The sequence below is a fragment of the Zonotrichia albicollis genome, chromosome 8 (assembly GCF_047830755.1).
Source record: "Zonotrichia albicollis isolate bZonAlb1 chromosome 8, bZonAlb1.hap1, whole genome shotgun sequence".
NCBI classification, from domain to species: Eukaryota; Metazoa; Chordata; class Aves; order Passeriformes; family Passerellidae; genus Zonotrichia; species Zonotrichia albicollis.
Genome location: NC_133826.1, coordinates 9651199 through 9665534, shown reverse-complemented (window position 1 = coordinate 9665534; position 14336 = coordinate 9651199). Strand labels below are relative to the sequence as shown.

Genomic DNA, 14336 nt, shown 5'->3' with positions numbered 1-14336 from the left:
TCCTAGTTCTGCAATACTTGCAGTGATCAGATAAGTCTCTTTTTGACTCTCTCCCACTGATACAGTTTGCTTCTCACTACTTATTTTCCTCTCAGGTATATTTTGAAGATTAATGAATATTTATAAAATGTTTTGAGTGAAATCTGCACATGAAAAATGCAACAGAAGTTGAAAATGCCATAATTACTGATGTTTATTATTTTTTAAAAAGGAAGACTCTATGGCAATCAATATCTGTGGAGATTTATGAACCATAAAAATAGAATGAGAACTCTAAAGGTACTACAGGATGATCTGGTCTTGTTGATAATACTGAGTATTGAAATATGTGCTGGATGAAGCACTTGTATTACAGAAGTATGATGGAATTCTTTTCAGTCTGCAAGTAATTAAGGATGAGGCTCATCATCATCATAAATCATACTCATAATTTTAAAACAGTAGGCTACGATAACGTATACTAAAGAACTCTAACAGATCTCTCATGAGGGATCTCAGTTGTAAGAAATCCTGGCCTGTCAGTGAAATTTCAGAAGATTCACTGTATTCTGCCAATGTTTAAGGAAAGAACATTGAATAAACAGAGCAATCAGGATGACCCAGCTGAGCTGGTTAACATGACACCAGGCCCAAGTAGCACAGTACAAAAGTTGATTCTTAGCCAGGTTGTAAATAAGTCAATAATTGGCAATAATTTTAATTTTTATCAACACTGTCTTGTTGATATGTCCAGTTTAATTTATTGATAAGTGTTTTAAATCTGTTTCCTCAGATTGGTGTAGGAATTATTTTCCAACCTCTTTCTCAAAGCATTTGACTACCATTGTGACATTTTGACAAAGATTTTGGTGAAGTCTAGTGTCACTAAATATGGAGGCATTTCAGTGGTGTGGGCCAGGGTGGCTCCAGAGTCAGGACATGTGCTTTTGGGCTGTGATGCAGAGAGGCACCTATCTAATCAGGCAGCCCTAGCTGGGCATGTCTGCAGCCACCAGTAACTTGGATCTTTCTTTTCCCTGGCTGCCTTCACTGTGTATTGCTGTGCTCTGTGTTTTAGCCATTTGTGTTATTTTTCATTTTGCTTTACCTGAGTTATTCTAGTCTTTCTGTAAATGTAAAATATCCACTGATAGCATTTCTGAGTATCACAAAGGTTGTTTAGGGTGTAAATTGCTGTGTATATAAAACAACTAGACAGAGCAATAGTGGCTTAAAAGATTGGCATATTCATGTGAAGTTTTTGTAGCATAAGTGAGTGGAAAGCAATGAGCCTGAGAGCTAAGATCACTGTTCACACCTCTGGGACCAGGGAGCTGTAGAGTGGAAAACTGTCCCTTAGGGACAACTGAGAAGTTATTGAATTTTTATCCTAGAAAAGAGATGACCTAGAGGAAATATGGTAGCTCTGCAAAATTATTTGGGTCACAAAAGAGTTAAATTTGGTTAGGGTTCTTCATGAGTCAGTGGGAAAGTTATGAATAAGAGCAAAATGATCTTTCTTGGTCTTCTATCTTGCTGTAGGACCCAATGTTCTTCAAAAGCATGCAATAATCAGTCTTAAGGGTCATCCTGAAACTAAGCATGGAGGAGTTGTTTTTTGAGAGTGGTTTCAAGAGTAATTTAGTCAGAGCAAAGAGAAAAAAGTGGAATGGGAAGAAAAAGAGCAGAGACACAGGCAGAAACAATTGTGCTATGCTTAACAAAAAACATGAAGAGAATGTTTGTCCATGGTGATACAGAAAAAGTTTGTGTTACAGCAGTGAGAGGGGATAATTAATCTTGAATTTTGAGCATAGCAAAATAAAATGCAGGAAAATTTCTGCTCTGATTGAGGTGCAATAAAGGACAGGAGAGAACAGAGTTAGTGAAATAGGGGGAGAAAAGGACTATCAGAGCTTTACAGAAGACTAAATTCTTGTTGTTTCTTTTTAACAGTAGAACTGACAAATTGAGTGGGCACAAAATACAGATGTGGCAAAGTATCATTCTGAAAACAATTCAGTGCTGTTAGGAATTAGTCCATTGTTAAGTGTACTGAGAAGCTGGTTGGAAGCAGAGCATGACCTAATGGGTTTAGCATTACTTTTGCAGCTGTGTGAAACCATTCCAATAAATAAACAGCTCAGTGAAGAAAGTGTGTTAGATTTTTAAGATTCTCCCAGTTAAAGAGGATGTGCCAAGTCATTGTTTTAACTGTGAAACAGATCCTTAAATGCTGTAAGGCAACCAGATCCTTTAGAAGCACCAAGATGATGTGATTTTCACAATTTGATAATGTGACCCCCAAATCCAACCCTTCTCATGTTTTCTGGGGTGATGGCATTGCAAAAGGCTGTACAGAATGGCATAGACCAGTCCACTCTGCAGTGATGTCAGAGGAAACTGAAAGCAGGATTTCCTTAATTTTTACCTTAAAAATCCCTCTGGGACTGGTGCAGATTTTTAATTTGACTGTAATACTGATGCTAGGAAACAGAATTACTGATGGGAGAGACCTGACTGGACCTGTCCCTGACACTTTGGTTTCTCAGAGATCATTATGTTTGGAATAATTCAGTGGGAATAATTTCACTATTGTAGGAGACTTTTCCACTGCTTTTTCTGAAGGTAAAAGTTCTGTGCAACAGACTGTGTATGCTGTATACTGACAATATTTGGATGCAGGAATTTATGTAGTACACTATAAATCCCTGTTTTCAAGATTCAAAATAAATACATTTTCAGTGGTGAGTAGCCAGGCTCCCTGACCTATTTCTGCCTGAAGGTTTCTTCTTTATCTGAGCAGACCCAGGCACAGAGTAACTCGTGGCAGGAGTGCTGTGTGCCTGTGCTAATGAGGTGTTTGGGTTGAAGATTTGGTGCATTCTGGCAGGCATGACCTTCCAGAGGTCTCTGGTTCTCACTGTTCCACCTTAAGTCAGCAGGGGCTGCCTGTGCCTCTTCTCTTTGAAAGTCAACCCCTGGATGTTTCCTTCAGGCTTGTAGCTGCTCAGTTCAAGTCACAAGATTACACCTGTGCTAGCCTGTCTGGAGCTTTGTGATGCAGATGCAAAAACATCAGAGAAAGATTAATAGAAGCAGCCATTGATTTATTATGTTCTAGAAAGGAAGGGATAAAGCAGGCTGGCATGATGCCCCAAGCCCAGCCTCCACCACGACTTCTCTTGTGCTGACATACATCCACCAGCATTTATCTGCTCTGTTCACCTTCCTTTTGCTTTAGCTTCTCGAACTTCAGGAGTTTCTTTTGGCAGGCATGCTCCTCACTGCTGCTGCTGCTGCTGCTGGAGCTTTCCTCTGAGCTTTTGGAGAGGATGTACTTGATTGCAATCGAGTCCTTCTTGTTCATTTGCAAGCAGAGGCAGGAGGATTCACTCACCTTGAATGACTCCCCCCACATACTCTGGCACATGTCAGTCCCATTTGCATACATCTGTGTGTCAAATAAGAAATGCCTCATTACATTTGAATAAATTGAATTAACAGCAGTTTGTATCAAATTGATCAACATTTATCACTTTTTAAAAATTTGTACCAGGATATAAAAACACTGTCTGGAGTAATTGACTGGCCTGTTGTGTGCTATGCTTCATCTCTTCTGAGATGTCTGAAAATGTTACCCAGTCCCACAACTCTCAAAAGAAATTTGCCTGTTTTGAGAGCAAGTGGTTACACAAAATGCAGGGATCAACAGCTGCCCTTTGTTTCCTCTCTGGGGCTGACAGTTAAAGCTGTGTGTGAGAGCTTTTACAACTTGTAGCATGTCAGGACACTCTGACATGCCTTGAAATCTGAGTAGTGCTCAAAGTGCCAGATAGTGCTTTGAATACAGGAATCTTTTTATTTACAGGCCAGAGAGAGCCCAGTGGAGTCACAGCTCCGAGGGATCTCATTGTGCCTGCTGCAATGTACTTCATGGCCGGGCAGGACCTTGCAGGCAAAGAAAAGAGACATAATTTAACAACTGCTTGAAGAAAGTAAGTTTTTGTCAAGCTTCCAAGGTGCTTTTTCCAGTGGGACAATGGCCTTTCTGGCTCAAGAAACTGCGAATTGCAGCTTCTTATACCCTTATCAAGTGAAACTGTTCTGTTCTTGCTACTATTGCGTTTTGTAAGTCCTGTGTCATAGGACCTGTCAACCACACAACAAAGATACTGCTTGTTTGCTGAGCTCACATTGTGACAATGTTCTGCCTGCTCAGCTTGAGTTTATCTGAAGAAATTAGCAACTTCTTCCCTGTGTCCCCATGTGCAAAAAATTATGTTGTCTTTTGCCTTTAAAAACTATCCTTTATGAAGAATACAAAGTCCATTTCAAATAGCCCCAATAGTAGTCTGTAAAGCAGCTTCTCAGCCAATACCATCTCTAGCCAGGGCTTGCACCATGGATGCTGCAGGTGCTGGAGAAGGAACATGGAGGTTGGATGATGCACTGGGAGCAGGGTCAGAAAAGGAAAGCTCCTCCATCTAGTTTTTCCTTGTGTTCTTAGGGTAGGCAGATCTTAGCTCTTTCTTTCCTACTATTCCTGTGATTTTAAGTAGCATTAGGTATTTTCTTCCAGCTCCTGTGCAGTTCTGAATTTCTACCTGCTTTTAGCTAATCATCCCAGAAAGTATTAAAGCCTGTCACATGGGTTTGTTTAGTTCTTTATGCAAGAGACCTCTATGCACCCTATACTTGTGTCCCACAGGTTCTGTAATGTGTTTGCACTTTTCTACTTGCTAAATTGATAATTTTATTTTTACCTTCCTCCTAATTCTGCTTAAAGATCACAGGATAATCAGAATGCTGCAGCAAATACATGGTGCACATAGCCTGTTTCCCCAACATATTCCTAAATTTCTGCAAAGGATTCTGACTCTTCTTGGAAAATATCCTAGCCTGTGCATTAACACTGCTTGGGGAGCACCCAGCTGGGAGAATAATGACAAGGCTAAAACTGGCCATGGTCAGTTGCACATCCTAATATTCAGCATTTGTTCTTTATTCAGCAGTTGTCCCAAATGGGCCTTGGAACCACTTGCATACATCGCATGTAGGGCTGCTGATTGCTCCTCTGTGTGAAAAAAGGAACTGTCAACAGTGCTGTGATGTGTGAGAACCCTTCCATGAGTTGAGTCCAAACCAAGGCAGTCTAGTGTTTGTACATCATGTAATCTTCATATGGGAAATGTATGTTTTTTAGTTTCTCTGCAGAAATTTCATCCTTATGATTACTCACCATGCAAGCCTATTTGTGGTGAAAAACATGGGTAGTTTAGGGTGTGGTTCCATTTAGTTGAGGAATAGCTGTGCCTGGCTTCAAATGATAAGACCTTGGAATCTGCTGCATGTTTTTTCCCTGCAGATGGTATATTTTCTTTAAGAAATAAGTGCAAGGGAACTCAAGGTTAAAAACTATCTCTGAAACGGGGACAACTTGAACAGAGACTGCAGATTATTTATGGAGATTATAATTTTGTTTTTCACTTCATCTGGAACTACTGATGATTTAGCACATCTGGGAAACTAAGCTGTAAGTTTCCACAGCCCATTTGTTTTTGGCCACCTTCCTAAGTCTGCTGATTAGTGTCACTTTTGCAAGGCAGACAGCAATCCAGCATGAACTGGACTGTGTTTTCCACTTATATCAGTTTCTGAACTGACTTCTGGAAGTACATGCACTTGAATTGAATTCAAAATAATGAATCTGCAAGCTTTACTACCAGTCCCTAAGCACTTCACCTAAATTTTGTTTACTTCTTCAATTTGGGCAGTTTTTTCGGACTCAGTGAAGTTCAACTGTTAAAAAGATTAAAATACACTTTTGAACTGTATTATATTGTTCTGATGCTAAACTTACTTGAGTCACTAGAAAAATCCTACCTGACTCTGGAAAAGTCTGTAGTCAAGGTTCCAGGCAGCCTTACTCCTGTAAGTCATGTCAGTTCTCATTTTATACACTTTTGCTCATAAAATTAGTTATCCCAACCATTAAACATTCTCAGAAAGATGGGATGGAGAAGGACAAGGTGACATAGAGAATAGGGCAAAGATACCAAATAAGCAAGAAAACTTCAAAAATTCCTCATTGGTCGGGGAATTCACATTCAAATTTAAAAAGACAGATATGTAGAGCTCCATATTGTGTAAGGAACACTATGAATTGCATTTGAGTGTTTCTGTATGAACAAAGTTCATTTATCTTTTACTTTCTAAATCCCACTGGGTTAAAATATCTGTGTTTCTTGGACTTTGTTTCCCAATTGGAATGAACAGTGATTAATTAAATGTATCTACCTACAGTAAGTGCTGTACATAAAAATGAATAAAAATGAAAATTTGTGTGCTTGAAAAGTCTGATGTAGGAATGGCTAGAAACTGCTGAAGTAAAAATAATTCACAGATTGCATTTTACTCCCATATATTCAGGGAAAAGACCCCAGAACTCCTAATGCCATAGTTTCTGCTTCAGTTGATCAGGTTTTCTTACCTCATGGTATGGAATACATTTATCCTTACAGTGGTTTTCTCCATTTTTATCCCACTCCCAGTCTGTCAGCCAGTTACGAACACATATGGAATCATCTTTGCAGGCTTCATACCTTCATGGAGATTAGTGTGGAAGACAAAGTTACTTCTCTCACATTTTTCATTGGACTCAGATTCAACTCCAAGAGATGTCCAGGGGCTTTGTTAGTAACATGGTGTGATTACAGAGCAGCTTAGCAACAGATCTTCAAGCAATGTGCACATTATCTTAGCTTGACATGTTCATAAACTCTGAGCTGCCCAGGAAAACCTAAATTCCCGTGAAAGCTAAACAGTTCACTCACTACCTTTTATACTGACAGACTTAGCAAAGGACTCGTGTTGTGGGTGTTTTCTGCTTGTTTATCTGATGTTTCTGAGTGGAGGAAATCCTGAGAGGGAGAGAGGGAGTTTCGTGAATGCTGCTGTTCAGTATCATAACAGAGCATAGGTCTGCTAAGGGTGAACTGTCACTTGAAGGAGATGTGGGGAAAGTTTGTATTTATGAATTAATATGGGACAAGAAGAATGATGTTTGCCAGGCAGGGGAGTTGCTGTGAGGAATGTGCACTGAAATAAGGAAATTCCACAAAAACCAAAATAATATAAGCTAATAGGCTGTCAGCCTCAGAATGACATTTTCAAAGAAGTTAAAAAGAGAAAGAAACATAAGAGTCCTTTAAAGCATAGGTCTAAAATCTTGAATTTTAAGTTATTTTTAATTTGTAAGTGGTGATGTAGAAAAAAACCCATAAATGGCCTGAAATGAATAGAGTTCTGGCTGGTAGATGTGATGTGAGATCTCATGACTTACCTACATCATTTCCTCCCTGCCACTTCTCTTTTATGCTGTACTTTTTGGCTCTTACCTTTCTTAAGGACTTTACTTTCTGCAAATCAGTTAACATCTTCTTAAATTTAGTCTCATTGGCTTGTAGGACTATTCATACCAGTAACTAAAAGTGCCAAAATAATGAGGCACAGCTTACAGGAAGTTCATGTTTAGCATGGTATTCGTAATTAGTGCCTTTGGATAGTTTTTCTGTTTGTCATTTTAATCTTCAGGGTCATGTTTCAAAACTGTTTTGATATCACGAGGGCTGCAGCCTTACATTTCTAAATGAAATATGTGGGTTGTCCTGTGGTCACGAGAACTGGACATTGCAGTAGATTTGCAAATGCAGAAAGGTCAGAAGATACATATCTGCAGTATCTTCACACTGGTTTTCTGGGCTTTTTGGAGGGAGAAAGAGCAACAACAGATGGAAAGTAACCAGGGCCTGAAGTAAACAGCTCAGGGGCAGAAGACATGTACTCTCAATGGGTTCACCCCTGAATCTGCTGTCAGAGGTAGGGGCTCTGCTGGAAATAGAGGCTAAAATATGAGAAATTAATATGCATGATATGCATCTGGTTTCCTCAGGAATATGAATAAAATATATTAATAAAAGTGTTTATATTTTTATTCACCATTATTTATTGGCTTGTCAAGGTGAAATGTTTCCTAATCACGATTATTACCTATGGTTTTTTCTATAAGCAGGTGACATAGCATAATTCCATTGTTAGGAGTTTTTCTTTATCCCAATGGAAGTAACTATGAAGTCAAGTTTATGAAAAGTCATGGTTTGTGAAAAGTCTAATTTCTACATTCCAGAAACTGCTAAGTTGTTTATTTGAACATTACCTAAATGTGAGAAACATAAATACTTAAAATACCCTCCCTGACCATATTAGTTCCCTATGTATAATGAGCAGAATATTTTTATTTTGAAGCTTTTTCCACTGTATTTTTTCTAATTAGCTCTTTCCCTTTTATAGGACACAGGGCCCTTCCACAGGTGAATGAGAAAGTGACTTGTACATTGGGCTCTTTCAAAAGCAATAGTTTAAGGACTAGAGAGAGCAAGGAATCCTAAAACAATAGAAAGAAAAGGAAGGCCCCAAGCTACTCAGATGGATTTCTTTTAAATTAAGTCACTGCTCATTCAGAATACTCTGCACATTTCTGGCCACAAAGACATACAGTCTGCAGCAGGCACACTCACAGTATGTAAAGAAAGTAGGTCACATCACCAGCAGGGCTACAGCATGCTAAAGGGCTCCAGTGAATAGAACATGAAAAAATGTTACTTTAAATCACCAGAAAGAGTGGGAATTCTGTCCAGACTCTTTTCTAGCCCGAGGCCTTAAGCAGGGTGAGGGAATGGGTTTGACACTGGCATTAGGCAGGCACACAGAGCAGCATGCAGGGTAATGGGCCATCAGTATATTTTTGATTCAGGCCAGGCATCTGTGACGCCAACAGGAGCCATAGATCATTGCTCAGGACTTGTTTAGAGCAGATCCTCTCTCTGCCAGGAGACTCTACTGGAAAGGAATCAGTTATCCTGGGCAGCAGCTCACAGTCACCCCTCTGTTAAAAGTTAAAAGTACTGTTTACACCCCAAAAGTTGAAAATACTGTTTACCTGCAGGCTCTGGAAGTGCCCAGGGGACAAAATCGAGGATTTTGCAATGTAATATTGACCTGCATGATCTACAATTGACCTACAATGATTTACACTTTGGTATAAACCTCATATACAATAAAGCTGGCTTAAACTAGTTAATAGATGCAAACTAAATTTACAGCACACATTTTCTTTTATCTTTACACTTTCACTTGGTATAACAGTTTAGTAAAGACTTTTCATGCTGCTTATTTTGGGACACATTTGTTTTAGATAATGGTATTCTATCATTTTGCCCATTAGATCTCTTCTAGAGCTCACAGGCAATGCCAGTGCTTTAACACCCAAATGCAATATTTGGTAATTCGTTCTGAACTTTAAGATTCAGAGCACTGAGGGAAATTCAAGGTCTCAGTCTTTATATTCAAGGAGGTCAATAATCTGGATTCAGTTTAGAAGATTACAAAAAAATTAGCAAGGAAGACTGCACATGACAAATCTGTTCCTGAGGCACATGTAGTTTCCTGACGCAGAAATAAAATTCATTCCTAGAGAAACCTCTAGGAAAGCTAAGAAATACATCAGCCTTTCAAACTCATTTCCATTACAAATCCAAGCTATGCTTCTTGTTTCCTTCACTGGCACAAAGCAATGGAGACATATTTGAAGACAAATTCTACCAAAATTCTGCACTGCATACATGATTTTGCCCTTGAAGGTAATGGAAATGGATCCACATGTCAATAATATTCAACTTGTGTAAACTGTGTTCTGTATTTTCTATACTTTTAAGAAAAGCTCTTTTATAACATTTTTAAAAGTACTGTAATGGTTTTCCATTATTTTTAGAGTGGCCTAAGGGATCCAGACATTCACAGTCCATTACTTTCATGGAAAGCTAGCACTTATAATCTTATAGTGTGAACAGAGCATGGGGTGTTTGTGCTTCACACACACATCCAGACAAGTTCCTCCAGTGACTGAGCACAACATTCATAAAGTGCTGACTGAGTTTATGTGTCCCATGGTGATGTTTTTAAGATCCAACCTCTCAAAACAGGGAGGCAAAGGAGAGAGAGGGAGGGAGAGATATATGCTGGATAAGTACCAGTGGAAAAATCTCAGTACCCTACATGGATATAATTCTCCTGCCCCAACACTAAGGACAGATGGGTGCTGGGTTGCCCTACCATGTGCCTTGCACTCAAAACATAATGTGATTCTCTGATGCTGTGTTTTAGGAAACAAAATTCAATGCTATTATGCTGCTCATTGCTATTAATAATTTTAGCATTAGTTGGTTGCAATTGTCTCTGATATTCAGGCTTTTAGAAGAGATTTTAGAGAGTGTGATGATAGAAAGGATAACGTCAAGGGTGAAAAATTAAGGAATGAAGCTAATTTGTAACAAATAATTTGTTGAAATCCCACATGAGTTGATGTCTTTCCTGATTTTGTAGTGCATTTTATACATGCAAAACAAATGTATCATGTAATGATCAATTGAAAATGCTAATTGCATAAATGATATTTCGCAGACATGGACTTCTCAAAGGGTGGGCAGGCCCTTGCTGCTGCCAGTGCCTGTCAGTGTGGCAGGAGCTCCTCTGTCACGATGTCACTGCACTGCATCCTCCCCCAGAGCAGGGCAGTGCTGTCCCCAGGTCACTAAACTCATCTTAGTGTCCCCATCCTGCATTCACAGCCTGTGTCATTATTATTTTGGGGGCAGTAGCTTAGCAGAAAGAAAAGCAGAGACAACAAACAAAAAATTCAGAAGCAGAATAAGAGAAAAGGTGATTTAACACCACTGAAACACAGGCATATTAAAACTAAATAAAAATACTTGGATTAAAAAGCTGAACCTACCAGTCATCACAAAAGCTTTGGCACAATGGAACAGCCTGGATAGCAGCAGTGTCATTGGGATGGGTCCAGTAAGCAGCATCTGGAGAACACCGGTAAAAGCACTCGATTTTCTTTGTGAAATCTTCACAGCTGTGGTGGATGAGAAAAGCCACAAATAAGCCTGTTTCTGAGCATCAAGGCTACAGCCTCAGTTTTCTAGGCCTGCTTTGATGTGGATGCAATACTACGGATTAGGAGAAAAACACAGAAATGCATCCTTTGGCCCTGTTAATGCCTAAGTTTGAAACTCATTCCTCTGGCATTGTGTACAGGCTCTGACTGTGCAATTACCACAGCCAGCTACAGCACAAATGTTTCCATGCATATTTCAGCCCTATTTGTGTAAGCTTTCTGTAAACTTTTGAGGCCGTGAGTTTTCCTGGCAACAATGATTCCAGGCGATAATAAAATGTAGTTTAAAACTATAGTATAAAGCTTTGTCTGTGCTGTAGCCTCATGGTTTCACTAATCTTTAGATTTTTCCCACAGCCCAGCTGAATTTACTTAAAATCACATACTGTGATGCTCTCCTGGGAGGGGCAGGCAAGAGCTGTTACTTTTTCACATCTGTTTTTGCTTAATTGTTTTGTACTTTCATCCCTTTATTTCTATAACTTGCCATGTTTCACAGCTTTAACATCTAACGGGGTACTAAAAATCTTAATTAAGGAGTCATTTTTCATGGTTACAAAACCCACAGGACTACAAGAATTTTTATTCTAAATTTTCAGCCTTTTCCTTTCTGGACTCCTGTGCTTTTTTTTTTGGTGAGATTTAGTAATCTAGTTGATGTGCTTTCTAAACAAAGGAAAAAGCCTGGTCTCTATTCATTACAGATCACTCTCGCTGGGTGATGGTTGGAGAGCTACAGAAGTGCAGGGTGGTTGTCACCTACTGGGTTTATGACTGGTTTGCACTGCAAGATCTGGTTCTATACTGGAACCAAATTTGAAAAAAACATAACCCTGTCTTGAAAGAATGGCAGAAATTGTGTAGACTTAGGGATTTGTGGGTTTGTGTGAGAGGAGAAGAGTCAGAGGTTGGTCAGGTATAGAGAAATGGTGATGGGAGCTAGGCTGGGTGACATAATCTCTAGGGTATCCTAATGTCCATCAGCAGCTGGTGGCTGCTCCAGCCCAGAGCAGGGGAAGCAGGACACAGCAAACATCAAAGCTGACTTACGATTTACTGAGCTGCCCACATCTGTTCCAGTAGCTGTCGCCTGCTTTAATTACCGGGGAATGGGCCAATTGCTCTGTGAAGTCTGCATAGCAACAGGAAACTGTTGGGAGTAAAACAAAGATCTTGCATCAAGAAGTGTTCCTTTTTAACGCTGTATTTGGAAGACACAAAATGTAAGATGAGTCTGGTTTGAACCATAATGTGATAAAGTCTCTGAGTAGTAACTAGAACATGTACTCAAGCTCTAATAATTTTGGATGTGAAAGTGGCAGTGTAAATGCCAGGTGAGGCAGACTGACATAAACAGTGCTTTGTCAAGTTGTGTCCAGACAGTCCCAAGAATTTTACCAGTGTTCTGCCAGATGCCACATCCTGAGGGATACTAACTTTGAAAACTACCAATCATAAAAAAATAGAGTTGAAGAATTTTAATAAATACGGTACTTTGCTTACAATAGAATTTTGATTTCAAATTTTCCCATTTGGTGTCTGCTACAATTCATTCTTATACTTAATTGCAATAAACCAAAATAATCTTTGCTGTAATCATTTTTAAGCAGTTGGAACTACAAGAAAGGAAAACTGCATCAGAATTTTGAAAAGAAAATAAATGAAGTCAATGAGAGTTTTACAGCTGACTTCGTTAAGACCCAGAATCTTACTCTAGGTTTGCATGCAGCAAAATGCCAATGAAGGAGGCTTTTCAAATACTATGTGTACTGCATCTTATATATTTTTGAGAAATTAGGGGAAATGCCAAAACAATTAGTGTGTACAATGCTGTACTTCTTCAACATATTTGGAAAAAATTAAAAATTAAACTCTTACATTTAGAGTACAGAGTGCACTCTTGCATCTTTGGCTCAGGACCTGGCTTCAGTTTGTGGGTGTCCCCCTCCAGACATCCATGTTTTTGGCAGGTGGATGATGTTAGGACAGCGAGGAGGGTGATAGCAAACCTCAGCATTGTTCTTCAGCTCTTTTTCCTGTATGGAGAGAAGTCTTTGTTTACATCTTTTATTTCTAGGAGAACCCATAACATTAAAAGGAAGAACTGCATTTAAAATACTACATATATGATCAAGTAAAACTGCTCAGCAAAGATGCACGCAGAAATACTAAGACACATTCTCCCTTCCTATTTGTTTATAATTAAACAGTCTTCTGTTACATATTTCTGAGGTTTGGGTAAGTGATAAAAGTCATCAATAATTCAGGCTATGTATGAAAACATATTATAATTTTCAGTATTTAAGAAAATTATTTTAAATTTCTTCCACTGAGATGAATTATTTTTCAAGCCTTCCAAGAGACATTTGAATGTTTCACTAGATTTGAAGAAAATATTGATAAGTTCTAAAACCTGAAGAGTTTTTTTGCACACTTGGAAATGACACATTAAATACAGCTGCAAGTGAGATAGTAGTGTTCACCACCTGAGCTGGATAAATTACATTGAATACTCACTTTTCTTGAAGTTATGCTAATTTATGTTTAAGAATCTGATCTGTTATTTTCTGTCTCTTTTGTAGAGTTTGGTCAAAATGCAAGACAAAAACTTAGTCTTTATGACTAAAATGCCTCTAAACACAGGCTGTACATTAGTCACCTATAAAGATAAATCTAGAACTTATTACATAAATCAATGCATTATTCTTTGTACATATTATTAATTTAATACTTCATTCTTTAGTTAAATATTCCTGTTAACTTTTTGGAATAATTTTGTCTGAAGAAGCACTGCAGTTCTTCTATGTACCTAGACTTTTCAGATATAAAGAACAATTTATACAGAAGAAGAAAACTATCTCTTCAGTTTCTCAGTAATTTCTCACCTCTTTTGCTTTCCTTCTGGGTGATACTTTTCCCTGGAACAGGAACACTGTAAATTGCTTTTCCCATTTTCCACTTTATATACACACCATCTGGCATCAGTGCTCCAGAATTTGTTTGCCCTGGAAGAGTTCCTTGACCCTTTGGAATGCTAACACAAATTTATCTCAAAAGCAGATGCAATGACCAGCACATAATGCCCTTTTATTGCTTGCAAACGTCGACATGATAAAGAGGAAAGTACAAACACAGGTTAGAATTAGAAAAACAATAGCTCTCCTATATTTCAAATGCCATTAACCCCTCCTGCCTGATTTTTCCATGATTCCTTGTATTATTAATTATTAAATTAATTTCTACAACAGTTTCATGGAGCTCTCACCACAAATTCAGGCTTCAGTGAATTCAAGATATTAAATGCTTCTTATTTCAGCCTGACTGCTTTAATTCT

At 38.6% G+C, this 14336-nt stretch overlaps 1 protein-coding gene across 1 annotated transcript; it reads right to left on the bottom strand.

Annotated features, from left to right (window-relative positions):
- Positions 1 to 2598: 2598 nt before the first annotated feature.
- Positions 2599 to 14023, bottom strand: LOC102067119 (riboflavin-binding protein). Its single transcript, XM_005482219.2, has 6 exons — positions 13888 to 14023; positions 12881 to 13038; positions 12053 to 12152; positions 10832 to 10960; positions 6473 to 6584; positions 2599 to 3433 (listed from the first exon to the last, which is right to left on the bottom strand). Exons 2-6 carry the CDS (start codon positions 13017 to 13019, stop codon positions 3191 to 3193), a joined length of 723 nt encoding a protein of 240 aa, XP_005482276.2. The 5' UTR covers positions 13020 to 13038; positions 13888 to 14023; the 3' UTR covers positions 2599 to 3190.
- Positions 14024 to 14336: the final 313 nt, after the last annotated feature.